General features: G+C 53.2%; 1 protein-coding gene across 4 annotated transcripts in view; it reads left to right on the top strand.

Annotated features, from left to right (window-relative positions):
• The window catches only part of ankrd50l (ankyrin repeat domain 50-like), a 32,843-nt gene that overhangs the window by 4,404 nt on the left and 5,866 nt on the right, over nucleotides 1-22,573 (top strand). Inside the window, exons 1-3 of one of the 4 annotated variants that reach the window (XM_059963555.1) lie at nucleotides 3,163-3,190; nucleotides 3,601-4,159; nucleotides 17,425-17,654. In XM_059963555.1, the coding sequence (XP_059819538.1) occupies nucleotides 3,759-4,159; nucleotides 17,425-17,654 (631 nt within the window). In that variant the 5' untranslated portion in view covers nucleotides 3,163-3,190; nucleotides 3,601-3,758. Of the gene's footprint in view, nucleotides 1-3,162; nucleotides 3,191-3,600; nucleotides 4,160-17,424; nucleotides 17,655-22,573 lie in introns of those variants that run through there. The other 3 variants (XM_059963554.1, XM_059963556.1, XM_059963552.1) reach the window with 3 other exon arrangements.

Here is a 22,573-nt window from a genome sequence, read left to right as displayed (position 1 = left end):
AAGCTGTCCTTGATCTTGGTGGGACGGGCTTTCAAGCCAACTATTCTTTCTTCTCCCTTCTGGCAAAAGATACAGAAGCTTTCCTGACTGATTCCTGAAAACTCAGCCAGCTCCATCATGGGTTCTAGCCTCCCCAGCATCCAGGACATCTTCAAGAAGCAATGCCATTAAGAGGCGGCATCCATCATTAAGGACCCCCATCACCCAGAACATGCCCTGTACCTTCGGGGAGGAGGTACTCAACATATCAGTGACAGCTTCTTCCCCTCTGCCATCAGATTTCTGAATGGACTTTGAACTCAAGAACACTACACCACTGCTTTTTTTCCCTCTTTCTGCACTACTTATTTAATTTAATGTTTTAATATACATATACTTAGTATAATTTACAGTTTTAATTATATATTGCTGTCACAAAACAAAACTTTCACATTTGCCGGTGAAAGTAAGCCTGATTGCGAGTTTGACCTGCTGATTATTTAGTCCCATCACCCCTGTCGGGACAGAGGCCAGCAGCCCGCCAGAGACCTCTGTCCTGGGCCAATCCTTCACATTGTCTTCAAGTGTAGCCAGCCCCTCTTCTTGATGAATCCTTCCTCTCCCAAGGATGACGGCTTTGGAGCTTCTGTTGGTGTTTCTCTAGCTCTGGGTTTTTGTGGGATGGGGTTACTAGCCCCAGGCCCAACCCTCCTCCTTTCAGAGCCTGGCTTGGAACTGTCCATACCGGAGTTCAGTCCTTCCTCTGCCCGGGATCAGCTCTTTGGGGCTTTTGTTGGTCTTTCTGTGGGCTCTGGGTTTTTACGGGATGGGGTTACTGGCCCCATGTACAACCCTCCTCCTTTCACAGCTGGACTTGGGATGGTCCTTGGCAGAGTTTAACCGACTGTCTGCTTTCAACCAACCAATGTCATCTGTGCCAACCCATTCCCCTCTACACTAGCTGGCACACTATCAATTCCTTCTGGAAATTTAAGTTCACCTCTATCCACACCACATGTTATTTCTTCAAAGAACTCCAATTAACTGCTTAAACATATTTTCTCCTTGACTTTTTTAATGAGTCCTTGCTATAGTTTCTTATTTAGTAACAGTTATCATTTCCCCCCCCCACCCCCAAACCAGTGTTGAACTCACTGGTCCCTGCGTTTTCCTGTTTGCGCTGTTCCATACTGTTGCTGTTGTCCAATTAATGGAACCAGCTTCCAATTTGGGGAATTTTGCACTGAGGGTGGGGACTGGTGTAGTGTATTTAAGTTTGCTGCTGACATTAAATTGAACATAGAACATTACTGCGCAGTACAGGGCCTTTGGCCCATGTTATTGGGCAAACTTTTGAAATTGGTCTAAGAAGTATCTTACACTTCCCTCCATTTTCCTATCATCCATATATCTATCGAAGAGCCTCTTAAAAGTCCCTAATGTATCTGCCTCTACCCACCACCCCTGGCCCTACACACCCACCACTCTCTGTGTAATCCCTCTGACACCCCCTATCCTCAGACCTATCTCTAATTACCTTAAACTGGTGCCCTCTTACATTAGCCATTTGTAAAAGCAAATTGCACAAAGGGTGTGCAGAGTCTGCAGAGAGATATAGATAGGTGCAATGAGAGGTCAAGAATCTGGCAGACAGAGTACAAAGTCTTCCTCTTGGAAGGAAAAATAGAAGATCAGTTTATTTGTTAAATGATGAAAGATTGCAGAATGCTGTTGAGCAAAGGGACTCGGGATTGGTGGTGTGTGTACAGTCAACATCTGAATCATCTTAACATTCCACCGTATTGAATAAGCTACCGACTCCCATCGCATGTCCCAGATCAGGATCTGTACGGACTAGACACAGAGTAACTCCCTCCCAATCTACAGGATACACTCTCACAGGGCCAGGTCTGCAGGTACAGAGTAAAGCTCCCTCCCCTCTCTACAGTCTCATGCTCCCAGGGCAGGGACAGCACAGGGTAGATATGGAGTTAAGCTCCTTGCTTATTAGGTCACAGAACGTCTAATACATTGCAGTTCAAAATTCAAAGTAAATTTATTATCAGTATATTTATGTCACCATATACAACCCTGAGATTCATTTTCTGTGGTGGGCATTCACAGTAAGTAGAGGAATTACAATAGGATCAATGAAAAACTGCACCCAACAGGACAGACAAACAAACTGTGCAAGTACAAAAGGAAAGAAAAGAAATAATGATAAATAAGCAGTAAATATTGAAGAACATGAGACGAGGAGTGGATAGGCTGTGGGAACGTTTCAGTGCTGGCGTGGGTGAGAAGAGGCTGCTTTTCCCTCTGCCTGGCTTGGCTGATTCATGCACTGTGTGCTCACCTCGCCCTGCCCCGTTCTCAGGCAGACCTGTGCTGCTGCACAGGCAAGCACAGGCACATGACAGAGATTCAGGCAGCATCTTCTTCCAACTGTTAAAACCTTCACTGGAAATACCAATGTATTCCACGTGATCAAACTCAGAGAATCTCAACTTCCCTTCTCTTGAGTTCGGTCCTTTCGAGTCACAGAGGGCTACAGCACTGAAACAGGTCCTTCAGCCCATCTAGTCTGTGCCAAGCCCATTCTGCCTAGCCCCATCATCCTACACCCAGATCACAGACCTCCACACCCCTCCCACCCAGATACCTATCCAAATTTCTCTCACTTCCTGAAATCCAACCCACATCTACCACTTACTTATTCCACACTCTCACCACCCTCTGAGTGAAGAAGTTTCCCCTTAAACATTTCACCTTTCACCCTTAATTCATGACCTCTAGTTCTAGTCCCACCCAACCTCAGTGAAACATGTTTGCTTGCATTTACCCTATCACTTGAATGCTCATTGAAGACGTCTGGCCCAGAGGCGGAAAGGCACAGCTGATCCTCACACAGAATGGCTGGAGGGTGGAGAGTCGTCTGGCAGAGGCTGGAGCAGTTGTTTCTCTCTCCCTGCACAGTCCTTACATGTTTGTTTGTTCTCTCTCTCCTTCGCCCTCTCCCTCTCTCCTTCCACACCCTCGCCAGAATCAACAGACTCAAAAAAGAATTACTTTCCCCAAGCAGTCAGGCTGATCAACATCTCCACCCACTAACCCCACCACCACTACTTTATTGCTTCCTGTTAGAGTCACCATATGTACAGACACTCCTGTGCCTAGTGTCACTTTATGGATATACTATCAATCCACATTTGTAAGTTATACTATGTTTTTAAATTTATTGCTTTTTTGTTATTGTGTTATTGTTTTTTTGGGCTGCATTAGATCTGGAGTAACAATTATTTTGTTTTTCTTTATACTTGTGTACTGGAAATGATATTAAACAATCTCTCTCTCCCCTACCCCCCCTCATTCACTGTCCCCCTCTCCCCCTCTCATTCTCCCTCTCTCATTCTCTCTCTCCCTCACCACCCACATTCTCTGTCTTCCCCTCTCCCCTTTATTCTCTCTCCCCTCTCCCTCCCCCCTCATTCTCTTATTCTCCTTCTCCCCCTCTCCCTCCCCCTCATTCTCTTATTCTCTCTCTCTCCACCCTCTCACTCTCCCTCTCTCTCTCTCCCCTTCTCCCTCTCCCCCTCTCCCTCTCTCGTTCTCTCTCTCCAGCAGTTCCCAGATGCCGTGAGGCAGAGCTGCAGCTGCTGTGGAGCAGTGCGAGGGTCCAGGATTGGGCTCCACTGGGGGCCTGGCACTGGGTTCCAGCTTGGACCCCGGGGTGCAGCATGCGTGAGGAGCGTCGGTGGGAGTGCGGACCGGACTGAGCGATGACTGAGAGCCCGCTGCGGGGGAAGACGTTCTACTGCCGGGAGTGGGCCCTGCATAAGCTGCAGCACCACCTGGATGCCTGCTCCAGTGGCCAGAGCAGGGGGGTTCTCATTACCGGTGGTCCTGGCAGCGGCAAGACAGCGCTCTGCACCGAGGTGCTGTGGCCGGAGTCCGAGCACGGCCAGCGGTCTGAGCTGTCCACCAGGGTCCTGGCCCACCACTTCTGTCAGGCCCAGGATGTCAGGACCCTGTCGGTCAGCGGCTTCGTGCTGAGCCTGGTGCGACAGATCGAGAGGTGCTCGCTGCTGCAGGGCTACCGGGACAGGCTGGAGGACAGCGGCGTGCGGACTGCACTGGAGCCCAGCGAGTGTGAGAGGAATCCCGACGAGACCTTCAAACGGTGAGGCAGGAATAGTTCCCACATCACACTCTCTCTCTTCCTCCCCAGTTCCCACATTCCCCCTCTCCTTTTACAGCCCCATTCTCTCTCTCCCTCCGTTCCCAGATCTCTTGCCTCTTTCCCCCACCCCTGTTCCCCCCTCACCCTCTCTGCCTCTTCCCTCAAATCATCCTGCAAGTATGCCCTAAACCTACGTATCCTTTCAAAATTAAAGTCATACTTTACGGCAATCATTGCAGCATTGTCAATCGCAGTGAAAATTTCGGGCCGTTTGCTACTGCGTTTGGTTTCATTTGTAATCCATTCCTCTTGCAATTGCATCAGCTCTTCATAAGAAAGCTTATGGGGTGTTAGCTTTCATAAGTCGAGGGATAGAGTTTAAGAGATGCGATGTAATGATGCAGCTCTATAAAACTCTGGTTAGGCCACAGTTGGAGTACTGTATCCAGTTCTGGTTGCCTCAGTATAGGAAGGATGTGGAAGCATTGGAAAGGGTACAGAGGAGATTTACCAGGATGCTGACAGGTTTAGAGAGTATGGATTATGATCAGAGATTAAGGGAGCAAGGGCTTTACTCTTTGGAGAGAAGGAGGATGAGAGGAGACATGATAGAGGTGTACAAGATATTAAGAGGAATAGACAGAGTGGACAGCCAGTGACTCTTCCCCAGGGCACCACTGCTCAGTACAAGAGGACACGACTTTAAGGTAAGGGGAGGGAAGTTCAAGGGGGATATTGGAGGAAGGTTTTTCACTCAGAGAGTGGTTGGTGCGTGGAATGCACTGCCTGAGTCAGTGGTGGAGGCAGATACACTAGAGAAGTTTAAGAGACCACTAGACAGGTATATGGAGGAATTTAGGTTGGGGGGGTTATATGGGAGGCAGGGTTTGAGGGTCGGCACAACATTGTGGGCCAAAGGGCCTGTAATGTGCTGTACTATTCTATGTTCTATGTTCATCTGTCAGTTCTTGGTCATGGGATGCCAAAACCTCTTCAGCATCATCTTCGTTAACTTCCACAAACCCAGCCTCCTTAGCCAAACTCACTGTGTACTTACTTCTTTCACCATGATCGAAACGCTTAATTATGTCCAGTTTTATACTAAGTGTAGCACCCTTATGAGCTCTTTTGGGCTTTTCCGATACCTTAGAACTCATCTTGCTAACGGAAGCACAAAATAAATCGACATAAAGCACAGGCACGTGTTTAAGCAATGTCAGCTAGAATGCAGTTCCGTGCACAACTTTTTCCGTGAGCTGCCTTTTCTTGTAACAGTGAAAACACCTTCTGTTAGTGAAAGCAGGTAAGTAATCTAGGTCTTCTGTAACAGCGAAGTGTTGTAAGGCGAACGTTCGAGAAACAAGGGCCACCTGTAGATTGTGAGGTCAAGAGCACACCTTATCGTACTAGGAAACCGTTCAATAGTCGTAAAACAGCGGGACTGACGCTGTCCTGAGCCTGGTGGGACGTGTTTTCAGGCTTTTGTATCTTCTGCCCGATGGGAGGGGGGAGACGAGAGAATGTGGGTGGGGGCTTTCATTTTGCCCGCTGCTTTACTGAGGCAGTGAGAAGCGTAGACAGAGTCCAGGGAGAGAAGGCTGGTTTCCGTGATGTACTGAGCTGTGTCCACAACTTCCTGCAGTTCCTTGTGTTCACGTGCTGATCAGTTGCTCCAGACAGGGAGAGAGAGAGGGAGTCAGTAAGAGAGAGAGTGAGACAGTGAGTAAGGGAGAGAGGGAGGGAGAGAGATCAGTGCCAAGTCAGACTCTGTGTGTACAGGGTGTAGTTTCAAAGCTTGCTGATGAGAGAAGCCTGGCAGTTAACAAGGCAGGAGGAATGTGTATGGTCATGCACGTTGGTAAAACGAATGTAGGCGTAAGGAGAAAGTTCAACCATCAGAAATGCAAAGGGACTTGCGGGTCCTTGTGCAGATATCCTGAAGGTTAATCTGCAGGTTGAGTCAGTGGTGAGGAGGCAAGTGCAATGTTATCATACATTAGATATATTCATTGAGCACTAGAATATTAAAGCAAGGATGTAATGCTGATGCACGTGGAGTGTTGTGAACAGATGTGAGCCCCATATCTAAGTAAAGATCTGCTGTCTTTGGAGGAGGTTCAGTAGAATGAATCCAGGAACGGAAGGGTCAGTGTATGAGGAGCGTTTGACTTCTCTGAGCCTGTACTCACCGGAGTTTAGAATGAGGGGCGATCTCATTGAAACCTATCGAATATGAAAGGCCTTGATAGAGTGGATGTGGAGAGGATGTTTCCTGTGGTGGGAGAGTCTAAGACAAGAGGACACAGCCTCAGAATAGAGGGACATCTATTTAGAACAGAGGTGAGGAGGAATTTCTTTAGCCAGAAGGTGGGGAATCTGTGAAATTCATTGCTACATATGGCTGTAGAGGCCAAATCATTGGGTATATTTAAATTGGAGTTTGATAGGTTCTTGATTTGTAAGAGTGTCAAAGTTTACAGGAATAAGGCAGGAGAATGGGGTTGAGAGGGATAATAAATCAGCTGTGATGGAATGGTGGAACAGACTCAATGGGCCAAATGGCCTAATGCTGCTCCTACATCCTATGACTTTATAAAACTTTGAGGTAAGGCTGTGTTGGAATGTGGAAACAAGGCAGTACGTGTGGTGAGTAAGATGTAAAGCAGGGAGTGGTGGTGAGAGAAGGTGCAGAGGGAATATCTGCTGTGGTCCTGGGGAACAGGAGACAGCTGGGGTCTGTGACGTTCCAGAGAACTCTGGTTGAAGTGGTGACTGAGGAAGTAAAATCACTCTCTTTTTGGCATTAACGTTGATTTATCTAACTTCAAGTAATTTCTCCCCCTTCCCCTTCTCTCTTTTCCCATTCCCCCTTCCAGCTCCCCTCCCACCGCTTCTGTTCTCCTCACCTGCTGATCATTTCCCCCGGTTCCCCTCCTCCTTCCCTTTCTCCCAGGGCCACTCTCCTCTCTGATCCTTTTTATCTTTTACTTGGAGACAAATAAAACAGTGTGGAACAGACCCTTTGGCTCACTGAGCTGCACTACCCAGCAACCCATTGATTTAACCCTGGCCCAATCACAGGACAATTCACAGTCACCATTTAGCCTACGTCTTTGGAGTGTGGGAGGATCCTGGAGAATCAAAGAAAACCCATGCAGTCACGGGGAAAACGTACAAACTTGCTCGCAGAGGATGCCAGAACTGAACTTCTCCAGCGCTTTACCTCTTCCACCCATCCCCTGTCAGCTTACTTCATCCACCCTTCGTTCCCACCTACTCCTCACCTGGTCCCACCCATCCCCTTACTTCATCCTCCCTTCGTACCCACCTGCTCCTCACCTGGTCCCACCCATCCCCTTACTTCATCCTCCCTTCGTACCCACCTACTCCTCACCTGGTCCCACCCATCCCCTGTCAGCTTGTACTCCTCCCTTCGTTCCCACCTACTCCTCACCTGGTCCCACCCATCCCCTTACTTCATCCTCCCTTCGTACCCACCTACTCCTCACCTGGTCCCACCCATCCCCTTACTTCATCCACCCTTTGTACCCACCTACTCCTCACCTGGTCCCACCCATCCCCTTACTTCATCCACCCTTTGTACCCACCTACTCCTCACCTGGTCCCACCCATCCCCTTACTTCATCCTCCCTTCGTACCCACCTACTCCTCACCTGGTCCCACCCATCCCCTGTCAGCTTGTACTCCTCCCTTTGTACCCACCTACTCCTCACCTGGTCCCACCCATCCCCTGTCAGCTTGTACTCCTCCCTTCGTACCCACCTACTCCTCACCTGGTCCCACCCATCCCCTGTCAGCTTGTACTCCACCCTTTGTACCCACCTACTCCTCACCTGGTCCCACCCATCCCCTTACTTCATCCTCCCTTCGTACCCACCTGCTCCTCACCTGGTCCCACCCATCCCCTTACTTCATCCTCCCTTCGTACCCACCTACTCCTCACCTGGTCCCACCCATCCCCTGTCAGCTTGTACTCCTCCCTTTCACCACCTTCTTTTTCTGGTTCTTCCACCCTCCCTTCCAGTCCTGATAGAGGGTCTCAGCCTAAAATACTGTCTGTTTATTCCTCTCCATGGATGCTGCCTGACTGCTGAGTTCCTCTGGCATTGTGTGTGTGAGTGTCTGTTTGTGTGCATGTGTATCTGTGTGTGTGTCTGCGTGAGTGTCTCTTTGTGTGTGTGTGTGTGTCTGAGTGAGTGTCTCTTTGTGTGTGTGTGTGTGTGCGTGTGTGTGTGTCTGCGTGAGTGTTTCTTTGTGTATCCGTGTGTCTGCATGAATGTCTCTTTGTGTGTGTCTGGAGGTTTCACTACACTCACTATTCACAGTGACAGAGACTGAGTTCGCTGGTGCAGAGGGTCAACATGTGTTCTGCTCAGTGTTAGGCTGATAGCCGTGACCGAGGTGGCGGGGAGCACGCAGGGGGCAAGGACAAGGAGCGGAAAGGTTCTGGCTGCACCAGGCAGCGTAGCGGCTAACACGAAGCTATGACAGCTCGGGATGTCAGAGTTCAGAGGTCAATTCCAGCGACCTCTGTAGGGAGTTCCCCCTGTGACCACGTGGATTTCCTCCGGGTGCTCTGGTGTCCTCCCACAGTCCAAAGATGGACCAGTGGGTAGGTTAGTTGTTCATTTGTCTGTGATTAGGTTAGGGTTAAATCGGTGGTATGGCTCGTTGGGCTGGAAGGGCCAGTTCCATTCCGTATCTCTAAATAAATAATATTTACACTGTCACCTGCAGTGGGTGTGACCCACCAAGCTGGAATAACCTGTCCACGTGCCCACAGATTCCTGCATGAGCCGGACACGGTGTGCACACTGCACGTGCGTTGGTGGTAAGGTTGTGTCAGTCATTGAACTCTCCCTGTGGCTCAGTGCGAGGGACAGGGTCAACAATTACCCCACCCTCTGCTCCCATTGCCCCCTTTCTCTCTCGTTCACTGGTTTATCAGATAGACACACCCCACGTGGGGCGACATCCAGGTGGGGGGTGGTACTGTGGGAGCTCTCTCTCCTAAAGTTAGAATTTGCAGTAAAATTTGCAAAGTAACGGTTTTGGAGACCACTACAGGACTTTGGGAGTGTGAAATATCACCTTGGTATCGACTGAAACAGATTCTTTGCCTGGGAGGATTTGTTCTGGCAAGTTTTTCTCGGCGCTGAGCGGTGAGTGTGGCTGGTAGTTTGCCAAAGTGCGAGTCTGACCTTGCCAGGAGCAGGGACGGATTTATTCATTTTGTAACAGCGGAATACCTCTCCTGTTGGGGGTGCCTAGCCCATGGCGGCTTGGTGAAGAGGACTTTGGACTTTCGAGCGGTGAACAGGCCAGGGAAAAGTTTCATCTCTTCGCGACTGCTACGCAGACAGCGCTGAGGTTTCTTTGAACACTGCACGGACTTCCCTGCCTATCCACTTCTTTCCCCTTGTGTCTCATCCAGTTTCGTCTTGAACCGTATTGTTGACTGTTGGGTGTAGACTGTGTTTCCCACCACCCCCCTGCGGTACTGTTTGAACTGTGTCATGGCTGGGTGCGGGTGCAAGATGGCGCGTCCTACGTGCAAGCTGCTGGCTCGGGCGGCAGGTGGCGAAGAGGAGCACCCGTTCAAATTCCTGACTTTAAAGAATGCTGTACAGTGTACTGTGCCTACTTCAGTCCGTAGGAATGCCACCATAAAGGCCATGGCGGAGTCTTGGAGGCTGTGAGGGCATTGTTGCGGTAGTGGTTTTGAATGGGTAAACTACTTTCTATTTGAAGTCACCGTGGGGTGTGGTTTTGGCCCCGAGTTAAGGGTGGGAAGGGTTTTTATGTAGGTGGAGCCCCATGCAGATGGTAATACTCCCTGACGTCCACCCCCATCTCCCTGACAAGGCCCTATTCCCCTATCTGCGCTCCATCCACGAGGTATGTTCAAAAATAACCCCAATATGGTATAGGGCACCTCCGTGGGGTTATGAGCACCTATTCTCATTCCAGCACCGTCTGCTTATGCAGCTGGAGCAGGGTAGGGAAGCCCCCTTTTACCTGCCCGACATGATCAAGGTCCAAGAACTCATGCCAGGCTGTCTGCTTCCCCTCACCGTGCATCAGGATGATGTAGCAATGCACTTTGTCAATGTGTACGCCCGAGCTTGGGCTGATGCAGGCGTGTCTGTTCCGAGAGGTGTCTGCGTTGTTGGGGTCCATAGATCAGAGCTAGTGTGTAATCATGGAGCATGATCCCTCGTGGAAAGGGACCGTACTGGCCCAGAGAGTAGCCGAGCATCGATGAGGTTGCTCCGGGAGCTGGTCGTGTCATTGGACTTGGTCGATGTCTGGCGGAGCCTTCACCCTGACTCGTGTGCTTTCTTAAGGAGGCTCGCGGATTGAAAACTCTATATCTCTAGATATACATCTAGAGATATACATCTAGAGATATACATCTCCTGGGTGTTCGCCATCTCCATGTGTCCAGTTGTGGGCTTGGACCACCACCTGGTGTGGATGAAGCTGAATGTGCTGCCTGTACGGGTGGGGTCGTGTACTGGCATTTCAACAACCAGCTGCTGGAGGATGGCCGGTTCCAGGATTCCGGCTGTTCTGGGAGTCCTGAATGCAGAGTGGGGAGTTTCCCCTCCCTGAGGCTCCTGAGATGCGGGCGAAGCTCACGTCCGACTGTTCTGCAGGGAATACGCAGGTGGCTTGACCAAGCAGCGGATGTCCAGGATCGATCGGCTCGAGAAGGAGCTGGTTGACCTGGACTTCCGGCTGAGGCTGACCGATGGGGACCAGCCCCTCTGGGATGAGTACCAGCGGAGGAAGGAGGCATTGAGGCACCGGCAAGCTCGAGAGGTCCCGAGGCGCTTACATGAGGTCACGGGTCCAGATGCTGCAGGATCCGGACCACGCCTCGCCTTTCTATTCTCTCCAGAGGGGGAGGGGTGTCCTCATGCAGCTGGTGGAGTTGCTGGCAGAGGATGGCTCCTCCTTCATGGATATGGCGAGAATTGTTGCGGAAGTCCATTCCTTTTATGAGGCTCTAATCTCACCGGACCCGTGCAGTGAGGATGCACACAGGGCTCTGTGGGAGGACTTGCCGAGCGTCAGCACTGGGGGTGCTGATCGGCTCGACGCACTGCTAATCTTTGGTGGAGCTGACCAGTGCTCTCAACCAGCTGCAGAGAGGCAAGTCTCCGGGACTAGATGTGTTCATGGTGGAGTTTCTCCAGGCCTTCTGGGGCATCCTAGGGACTGATTATGCAGGGGTATTAGGGGAGAGCATGCGACGGGTGAGATGCCCCTTTGAGGGCACAAAGCAGTCGTGGCCCTGCTGCCAAAGAAGGGGGATCTCTGTATCCTGCGGAGTTGGCACCCAGTATCCCTCCTCAGCGCAGAGTACAAGGTCTTTGCCCGGGTGATGGCCAATGTCTGGGCTCAGTGCTGGTGGAAGTTGTCAACCCTGACCAGTCCTACACGGACCTGGGGCGGTCGATCCAGGACAATATCTACCTCGTACAGGATCTACCAGATGAACTCAACTTTCTATGCCCACTTTGAAAAGGATAATATAACTACAGCTGTGAAGATGCCTGCTGCACCTGGTGACCCTGTGATCTCTGTCTCAGAGGCCGATGTTAGACTGTCTTTAAAGAGAGTGAATGCTCACAAGGCGGAATGTCCTGATGGAGTACCTGGTAAAGCTCTGAAAACCTGTGCCAACCAACTGGCAGGAGTATTCAAGGACATTTTCAACCTTTCACTGCTACGGGTGGAAGTTCCCACTTGCTTCAGAAAGGCAACAATTATGCCAGTGCCAAAGAAGAATAGTGAGCTGCCTTAAAGACTATCGCCCGGTAGCACTCACGTCAACAGTGATGAAATGCTTCGAGAGGTTGGTCATGACTAGAATGAACTCCTGCCTCAGCAAGGACCAAGACCCATTGCAATTCTGCCTATCATCACAATAAGTCAACGGCAGATGAAATCCAATGGCTCTTCACACAGCTTTAGACCACTTGGACAACACAAACACCCATGTCAGGATGCTGTTCATCAACTATAGCTCAGCATTTAATACCAGCATTCCAAGAATCCTGATTGAGAAGTTGCAGAACCTGGGTCTCTGTACTTCCCTCTGCAATTGGATCCTCAACTTCCTAACCTTAAGACCACAGTCAGTGCAGATTGGTGATAACATCTCCTCCTCACTGATTATCAACACTGGTGCACCTCAAGGGTGTGTACTTAGCCCACTGCTCTACTCTCTCTATATCCATGACTGTGTAGCTAGGTATCACTCAAGTACCATCTATAAATTTGCTGACGATACAACCATTGTTGATAGAATCTCAGGTGGTGACGTGAGTGTACAGGACTGAGATATGCCAACTAGTGGAGTGGTGTCGCAGCAACAACCTGGCACTCAACGTCAGTAAGATGAAAGAGCTGATGGTGGACTTCAGGAAGGATAAGAAAGGAATACATACCAATCGTCATAGAGGGATCAGAAGTGGTGAGAGTGAACAGCTTCAAGTTCTTGGGTGTCAAGATCTCTGAGGATCTAACCTGGTCCCAACATATCAATGCAGTTATAAAAAAGGCAAGACAGCGACTATACTAGTCATGTCAACAAATACTCTCAAAAATTTCTATAGATGTACCATGGACAACTTCTATAGTTGTACTGTGGAGAGCATTCTGACAGCCTGCATCGCTGTCTCATATGGGGGGGTGGGGGCAGCTACTGCACAGGACTGAAAGAAGCTGCAGAGGGTTGTAAATCTAGTCAGCTCCATCTTGGGTACTAGCCTACAAAGTACGCAGGACATCTTTAGGGAGCGGTATCTGAGAAAGGCAACGTCCATTATTAAGGACCCCCAGCACCCAGGACATGCCCTTTTCTCACTGTTACCATCAGGTAGGAGGTACAGAAGCCTGAAGACACACACTCAGCGATTCAGAAACAGCTTCTTCCCCTCTGCCAACCGATTCCAAAATAGACTTTGAATCTTTGGAAACTACTTCACTTTTTTATATATATTATTTCTGATTTTGCACTATTTTAATCTATTCAATATATGTATACTGTAACTGATTTACTTATGTTTTATAGATTATGTATCGCATTGAACTGCTGTGGCTGAGTTAACAAATTTCACGGCACAAGCTGGTGATGATAAGCCGGATTCTGATCTGATTTACCTGTGCCAGGAGGCTGGTCTGTCAGACACTTTTCTCTCTCTTGACCTAGAGAAGGCACTTGACAGGGTGGACCACGAGTGCCTTTCTGTGTTCCAGCTCTGGCCTGCGTCCGACTGCTGTGGAGTGCCTTGTTAAGGTCAATGGGTCCTCAACAGCCCCCTTGTGCTTTGGGAGCGGGTGCGTCAGGGGCGCCCCATGTCGGAGCGGTTGTACTCAGTTTTCCATTCCTGTTCCCCCTCCGTACGTGGTTAATGGGCTCGGTTCTCCACGAATCGGACACGGAGGTTGTCCTGTTGGCTTGCGCTGATCATGTCTCCTGATTGTCACCCACCTGGTTGACTTGCAGAGGAAGTGAGACCGTCAGCAGGTCCCCTCGGCCACATCCTCTGCAAGGGTCAACTGGGAAAAGTGTGCGGGCCTCTTGGTGGGTCAGTGGCAGGTGGACCCCCTACCGGAGGGGTTGAGGGCATTTGCGTGGAGCACCACACCCCTAGGAGGCCTGTCTGGTGAACTGGTGGGATTGGAGACAGAGATCTTTGCCTGGCTGATCAGCTGGTCACCTCCATGGTGTGGTACCGGCTGATTACTTTCGTCCAACCCCCTGCTTTGGTCTCCAGGAGCCAGGAAAGGCAGGTGGACTTCTTCTGGGGCAATCAGACGCATTGGGATTCTGCCGAGGTCCCGAGTCTTTCGATGGTGGAGGGCAGTCCGTCATCGGTGTGCGTGCATACCCAGCTGGTGGCTACAGAGATACTTGTACTGTGACCACCCTCCCAGATGGCACGTGTTGGCGATGCACTTTCTCCACTGGGGGCACTACCTGCAAGAGGGCACGCGGTTCCTGGCAGACAGTGTCGGCTGCACTGCACTGGGGGAACTGCCCCACTTCTACTGGGAACTGGAGGGTACGGGGCCTAGTCTCATCCAGACAGGGTGCTCGGTACTCTAGCTGTGAGAGGGAACTGGAGGGTACGGGGCCTGGTCTCATCCAGACAGGGTGCTCCCGTGCCGGTGGGGCTCGGTACTCTAGCTGTGAGAGGGAACTGGAGGGTACGGGGCCTAGTCTCATCCAGACAGGGTGCTCCCGTGCCGGTGGGGCTCGGTACTCCAGCTATGAGAGGGAACTGGAGGGTACGGGGCCTAGTCTCATCCAGACAGGGTGCTCCCGTGCCGGTGGGGCTCGGTACTCCAGCTGCGAGAGGGAACTGGAGGGTACGGGGCCTGGTCTGATCCAGACAGGGTGCTCCTGTGCCGGTGGGGCTCGGTACTCTAGCTGCGAGAGGGAACTGGAGGGTACGGGGTCTGGTCTCATCCAGACAGGGTGCTCCCGTGCCGGTGGGGCTCGGTACTCTAGCTGTGAGAGGGAACTGGAGGGTACGGGGCCTAGTCTCATCCAGACAGGGTGCTCCCGTGCCGGTGGGGCTCGGTACTCTAGCTGTGAGAGGGAACTGGAGGGTACAGGGCCTAGTCTCATCCAGACAGGGTGCTCCCGTGCCGGTGGGGCTCGGTACTCTAGCTGTGAGAGGGAACTGGAGGGTACGGGGCCTGGTCTCATCCAGACAGGGTGCTCCCGTGCCGGTGGGGCTCGGTACTCTAGCTGTGAGAGGGAACTGGAGGGTACGGGGCCTGGTCTCATCCAGACAGGGTGCTCCAGTGCCGGTGGGGCTCGGTACTCTAGCTGGGAGAGGGAACTGGAGGGTACGGGGCCTGGTCTCATCCAGACAGGGTGCTCCCGTGCCGGTGGGGCTCGGTACTCTAGCTGCGAGAGGGAACTGGAGGGTACGGGGTCTGGTCTCATCCAGACAGGGTGCTCCCGTGCAGGTGGGGCTCGGTACTCTAGCTGGGAGAGGGAACTGGAGGGTCCAGGGCCTAGTCTCATCCAGACAGGGTGCTCCCGTGCCGGTGGGGCTCGGTACTCCAGCTGCGAGAGGGAACTGGAGGGTACGGGGCCTGGTCTCATCCAGACAGGGTGCTCCCGTGCCGGTGGGGCTCGGTACTCCAGCTGCGAGAGGGAACTGGACGGTACGGGGCCTGGTCTCATCCAGACAGGGTGCTCCCGTGCCGGTGGGGCTCGGTACTCCAGCTGGGAGAGGGAACTGGAGGGTACGGGGCCTGGTCTCATCCAGACAGGGTGCTCCCGTGCTGGTGGGGCTCGGTACTCCAGCTGTGAGAGGGAACTGGAGGGTACGGGGCCTGGTCTCATCCAGACAGGGTGCTCCCGTGCTGGTGGGGCTCGGTACTCCAGCTGCGAGAGGGAACTGGAGGGTACGGGGCCTGGTCTCATCCAGACAGGGTGCTCCCGTGCCGGTGGGGCTCGGTACTCCAGCTGCGAGAGGGAACTGGAGGGTACGGGGCCTAGTCTCATCCAGACAGGGTGCTCCCGTGCTGGTGGGGCTCGGTACTCCAGCTGCGAGAGGGAACTGGAGGGTACGGGGCCTAGTCTCATCCAGACAGGGTGCTCCCGTGCTGGTGGGGCTCGGTACTCCAGCTGCGAGAGGGAACTGGAGGGTACGGGGCCTAGTCTCATCCAGACAGGGTGCTCCCGTGCCGGTGGGGCTCGGTACTCTAGCTGTGAGAGGGAACTGGAGGGTACGGGGCCTGGTCTCATCCAGACAGGGTGCTCCCGTGCCGGTGGGGCTCGGTACTCCAGCTGTGAGAGGGAACTGGTCCAGTGCTATCATGGTGGGTGTTGAGGAGGCTTGTGGGGTTCCGGCTGCACCACCACCTGATGGGCCGGAAGTGCTTGTCGGACGCAGGCCTCGGGATACCAGGTGGGAGAGGGTCCCACACAACGTGAGCCGTCTCACGGGGATGCCCACGATGTCTTTCAGTGACGTTCTGAAGCGTCTCTTGTGCGGGCTGCCCCTGCTCACCTTTCACTTCCTCACCTTCGTCTGCCGACCGGACTCACCCTGGCGATCCACGTTACCGTCAGGCAGCAGAGGAGGTCCCCGGTCGAAATCTCTTCATGCAGGGGTGCTTCCCCGTACACTGGGGACCTGGGGTGGAAGGTGTTGCATTGGGCAGTCCCGTACAACAGGTTCACTGACACCCCGTCCATCTGTCCATTCTGTGGCCGGGAGGCGTCGGTGTGCCACGCGTACACGGAATGTGAGAGGTTTCAGCCCCTGTCTGAGTTTCTCAGGGTGCTGCTGCCGAAGTTCTGGCTGCACTTTAGTCCCACGTTCCTCATATACCTGCACCCGGTACAGAAGGGTCAGGTCATGGGGAGAATCTCCTGGTGGGCTTGCTCCTGGGCCTGGCCAAGATGACCATTGACGGGTCTGGGTGGTGGAAAGTGAAGGCTCTGCCCAGGCCGACTGCCTGCTCCTTGGGGAGGGCGCACGTGGTTGCAATGGGCACATGGGGGACTTCTGGTCCCCCACCTCCGGGGTATTAACTGTTTTATAATCGGTAGTAACCATATTTTAATCTGAGTATACTTACTGTCTTGTAAATAATGAAGGTCTGTAGCTTGTGTGATTGTTAAGTAAATACACTTTTAGTTAAAAGAGACAGTATCGCATTTCCTCCCGTCTTGTTTACCCCACCCTCCCGCTCCACTTGTAACTCCCCCACCCTGTCCCCTCCCTCCAACCCGTCCCCTCATTCCACCCCGTCCTCTACCCTACTCCCACCTCCACCCCACTCCTCCCTCCATCCTGCCCCCTCGCTTCACCCCATTCCCTCCATCCTGCCCCCTCCCTGCACCCCAGGCTGGATGCCGGGTACTGACTGCACTCTGTGGGGGGTTTATGTTACTTTTGAGTTTGAGAACAGGTCCTTTAGCCCAACGAGCACCGATCTGCCAGCGAGTTCTCCACTCCGCACTGCCAGAGGCAACCACTCTGACCAATGGAGGGCCTCAAATAGCAGGAGAATTTACAATGACCAGCGTGTTTGGAGTGTGGGTGGAGACCACGTTGTCACGGAGAGCATGTACGCACTCCTTACGGACAGTGAGGGATTTGAAACTGCTGCCCTGGGTGGTGTCAGTGCTACTCTGTCGTGCCACCCAATGGGTGAGGCTGCCCACCGCTTGGCACTGACTGCCTGTCCTGCCATGACAGGGCTGTTCTCCTGCCGCTGTTGGACCTGCAGCCACCGAGCCAGGGTCTGCTGTTGCTGGTGGACTCCATCGATGAGGGCGAGACTGGTCGTGAGGGTGAGTGGAAAGCGTGTGAGCACAGCTGCAGCATCGGTGACCTCCTGTCCCAACACCGGCAGCTCCTCCCCACCTGGTTACTGCTGGTCTGCACCGCCCGCAGGCTCGGCCCCACCGCCAGCCACCACTTCCCAGGTCAGTGCGAGGGCAACGGGGCTGGAGGAGGGTTATATTGGTGTGAGGCAACGGGGCTGGAGGAGGATTATATCGGTGTGAGGCAACGGGGCTGGAGGAGGGTTATATCAGGGTGTGAGGCAACGGGGCTGGTGGAGGGTTATATCGGTGTGAGGCAATGGGGCTGGAGGAGGGTTATATCGGTGTGAGGCATCGGAGCTGGAGGAGGGTTATATCAGTGTGAGGCAACGGGGCTGGAGGAGGGTTATAGCGGTGTGAGGCAACGGGGCTGGAGGAGGGTTATATCGGTGTGAGGCAACGGGGTTAGAGGAGGGTTATATCAGGGTGTGAGGCAACGGGGCTGGAGGAGGGTTATATCGGTGTGAGGCAACGGGGCTGGAGGAGGGTTATATCAGGGTGTGAGGCAACGGGGCTGGAGGAGGGTTATATCAGGGTGTGAGGCAACGGGGCTGGAGGAGGGTTATATTGGTGTGAGGCAATGGGGCTGGAGGAGGGTTATATTGGTGTGAGGCAATGGGGCTGGAGGAGGGTTATATTGGTGTGAGGCAATGGGGCTGGAGGAGGGTTATATTGGTGTGAGGCAACGGGGCTGGAGGAGGGTTATATTGGTGTGAGGCAATGGGGCTGGAGGAGGGTTATATCGGTGTGAGGCAACGGGGCTGGAGGAGGGTTATATCGGTGTGAGGCAACGGGGCTGGAGGAGGGTTATATTGGTGTGAGGCAACGGGGCTGGAGGAGGATTATATCGGTGTGAGGCAACGGGGCTGGAGGAGGGTTATATCGGGGTGTGAGGCAACGGGGCTGGAGGAGGGTTATATCGGGGTGTGAGGCAACGGGGCTGGAGGAGGGTTATATCGGTGTGAGGCAACGGGGTTAGAGGAGGGTTATATCGTTGTGAGGGCAACGGGGTTAGAGGAGGGTTATATCGGTGTGAGGGCAACGGGGCTGGAGGAGGGTTATATCAGGGTGTGAGGCAACGGGGCTGGAGGAGGGTTATATCGGTGTGAGGCAACAGGGCAGGAGGAGGGTTATATCGGTGTGAGGCAACGGGGCTGGAGGAGGGTTATATTGGTGTGAGGGCAACGGGGCTGGAGGAGGGTTATATTGGGGTGTGGGGCAGTCGGGTTAGAGGAGGGTTATATTGGGGTGTGGGGCAACGGGGCTGGAGGTGGGTTATTTCAGGGTGTGAGGCAGTGGGGTTAGAGGAGGGTTATATTGGGCTGTGGGGCAATGGGGCTGGAGGAGGGTTATATTGGGGTGTGGGGCAACGGGGCTGGAGGAGGGTTATATTGGGGTGTGAGGCAACGGGGCTGGAGGAGGGTTATATCGGGGTGTGAGGCAACGGGGCTGGAGGAGGGTTATATCGGTGTGAGGCAACGGGGCTGGAGGAGGGTTATATCGGTGTGAGGCAACGGGGCTGGAGGAGGGTTATATCGGTGTGAGGCAACGGGGCTGGAGGAGGGTTATATCGGTGTGTGGCAACGGGGCTGGAGGAGGGTTATGTCAGGGTGTGAGGCAACGGAGCTGGTGGAGGGTTATATTGGTGTGAGGCAACGGGGCTGGAGGAGAGTTATATCGGTGTGAGGCAACGGGGTTAGAGGAGGGTTATATCGGTGTGAGGCAACGGGGTTAGAGGAGGGTTATATCGGTGTGAGGCAACGGGGTTAGAGGAGGGTTATATCGGTGTGAGGCAACGGGGTTAGAGGAGGGTTATATCGGTGTGAGGCAACAGGGTTAGAGGAGGGTTATATCGGTGTGAGGCAACCGGGTTAGAGGAGGGTTATATCGGTGTGAGGCAACGGGGCTGGAGGAGGGTTATATCGGTGTGAGGCAACGGGGCTGGAGGAGGGTTATAGCGGTGTGAGGCAACGGGGCTGGAGGAGGGTTATATCGGTGTGAGGCAACGGGGCTGGAGGAGGGTTATATCGGTTTGAGGCAACGGGGTTAGAGGAGGGTTATATCGGTTTGAGGCAACGGGGTTAGAGGAGGGTTATATCGGTGTGAGGCAACGGGGTTAGAGGAGGGTTATATCGGTGTGAGGCAATGGGGCTGGAGGAGGGTTATATCGGTGTGAGGCAACGGTGTTAGAGGAGGGTTATATCGGTGTGAGGCAACGGGGTTAGAGGAGGGTTATATCGGTGTGAGGCAACCGGGTTAGAAGAGGGTTATATCGGTGTGAGGCAACGGGGTTAGAGGAGGGTTATATCGGTGTGAGGCAACGGGGTTAGAGGAGGGTTATATCGGTGCGAGGCAACGGGGCTGGAGGAGGGTTATATCGGTGTGAGGCAAAAGGGCTGGAGGAGGGTTATATCTGTGTGAGGCAACCGGGTTAGAGGAGGGTTATATCAGTGTGAGGCAACGGGGCTGGAGGAGGGTTATATCGGTGTGAGGCAACGGGGCTGGAAGAGGGTTATATCGGGGTGTGAGGCAACGGGGCTGGAGGAGGGTTATATCGATGTGAGGCAACGGGGCTGGAGGAGGGTTATATCGGTGTGAGGCAACGGGGCTGGAGGAGGGTTATATCGGTGTGAGGCAACGGGGCTGGAGGAGGGTTATATCGGTGTGAGGCAACGGGGCTGGAGGAGGGTTATATCGGTGTGTGGCAACGGGGCTGGAGGAGGGTTATGTCAGTGTGAGAGCAACGGGGCTGGTTGAGGGTTATATCGGTGTGAGAGCAACGGGGCTGGTGGAGGGTTATATCAGTGTGAGGCAACGGGGTTAGAGGAGGGTTATATCGGTGTGAGGCAACCGGGTTAGAGGAGGGTTATATCAGTGTGAGGCAACGGGGCTGGAGGAGGGTTATATCGGTGTGAGGCAACGGGGCTGGAGGAGGGTTATGTTGGTGTGAGGCAACGGGGTTAGAGGAGGGTTATATCGGTGTGAGAGCAGTCGGGTTAGAGGAGGGTTATATTGGGGTGTGGGGCAGTCGGGTTAGAGGAGGGTTATATTGGGGTGTGGGGCAACGGGGCTGGAGGAGGGTTATATTAGGTTGTGGGGCAGTGGGGTTAGAGGAGGGTTATATTGGGGTGTGGGGCAACGGGGCTGGAGGTGGGTTATTTCAGGGTGTGAGGCAGTGGGGTTAGAGGAAGGTTATATTGGGCTGTGGGGCAATGGGGCTGGAGGAGGGTTATATCGGTGTGAGGCAACGGGGCTGGAGGAGGGTTTTATCGGTGTGAGGCAACGGGGCTGGAGGAGGGTTATATCAGTGTGAGGCAACGGGGCTGGAGGAGGGTTATATCGGTGTGAGGCAACGGGGTTAGAGGAGGGTTATATCGGGGTGTGGGGCAACGGGGCTGAAGGAGGGTTATATTGGGGTGTGAGGCAACGGGGCTAGAGGAGGGTTATGTTGGGGCAGTGGGGTTGGTGGAGTGTTATATTCGGCTGTGGAGCAATGTTGGGGGAGATGGGCGGGTGAATGGGGTTCAGGGGAGATGGGTAATTGGGGTTTGGGGAGGCAGGTGGATGATTGGGGTTCAGGGGAGACGGGTGGGTGATTGGGGTTCAGGGGGAGATGGGTGGGTGATTGGGGTTCAGGGGGAGATGGGTGGGTGATTGGGGTTCAGGGGGAGATGGGTGGGTGATTGGGGTTCGGGGAGACGGGTGGGTGTTTGGGTTTCAGGGGGAGACGGGTGGGTGATTGGGGTTCAGGGGGAGAAGGGTGGTTGATTGGGGAGGGGGATATCTAGGTGCGTGACTGTAGTGGTCATGGAGAGTGTTGGAGAAATGGAGTGTGAGAAATCTGTGAGAGGCTACTGGTGGGTGAGCGGGCAGCAACTGAGAAGGGGGCTGGAGGGAGAAGGTTAGGGATTGGAGTGTGGAGGGGTGTGAGTTGCTGTTGGGGAGGGGAGGCTGTAATGCTGGGGGAAAGGGTGGCATTTTTCTGGGGAAAGGATGTGGCAGAGGTTGCAGAGGTGGCAGAGGGTGTGATGGGGTGCAGTGGAGGGGAGACAGGTGCAGTAATGAGGGGACGGATCAGATCGTCATCAGTGGTGTGGGCTGCAGTGGAGAAACGACGCAAATTGCGACTGAGTGAGGTTGAGGGCCTTAGGTCCGGGGGAGAGTGTGGGTGCTGTGACAGCGTGGAGGAGATGGCAGGGCATTGCTTAGCTCAATGGGTAGAGAGGGAGGGGCTCAGATCAAGAGTGGAGGAGTTTGTGGTTTAGATGGAGGTGTGAAGCCATTGGGGCACCAGGTTAATGATGTGGAGAGGAGGTGGCAGAAAGAATGGATGGGACCAGGGTGAGGACCGAGAGAGAGAGAGATGGGGGGTGTGGAGTGAAGGTGGGGCCCAGTAGGATGAAGGAAGGGCTTAGTGGACAGAGAAAGGACTAAAATATAAAAGCAAAGACGTAAAGCTGTGGCTTTATAAGGCATTGTGAGCAGTTTGGGGCCTGTTATATTAGGAAAAATGTACTCACATTTCCCTGAAGGTGGAGTCTCATGTAGATAGGGTGGTGAAGAGGGCTTTTGGAACGCTGGCCTTTATAAATCAAAGCATTGAGTACAGAAGTTGGGATGTAATGTTAAAATTGTACAAGGCATTGGTAAGGCCAAATTTGGAATATTGTGTGCAGTTCTGGTCACCGAATTATAGGAAAGATAACAATAAATTAGAGTGCAGAGACGATTTACTAGGATGTTACCTGGGTTTCAGCACTTAAGTTACAGAGAAAGATTGAACAAGTTAGGTCTCTGTTCATTGGAACGTAGAAGGTTGAGGGGGGATTTGATCGAGGTATTTAAAATTTTGAGAGGGATAGATAGAGTTGACGTGAATAGGCTGTTTCCATTGAGAGTAGGGGAGATTCAAATGAGAGGACATGATTTGAGAGTTAGGGGGCAGAAGTTTAAGGGAAACACGAGGGGGTATTTCTTTACTCAGAGAGTGATAGCTGTGTGGAATGAGCTTCCTGTAGAAG

This window comes from Hypanus sabinus, chromosome 3, assembly GCF_030144855.1.
Source record: "Hypanus sabinus isolate sHypSab1 chromosome 3, sHypSab1.hap1, whole genome shotgun sequence".
Lineage (NCBI taxonomy): Eukaryota > Metazoa > Chordata > Chondrichthyes > Myliobatiformes > Dasyatidae > Hypanus > Hypanus sabinus.
Note: the sequence above shows the minus strand (reverse complement) of the source record. Positions and strands in the feature narration are given on the sequence as shown.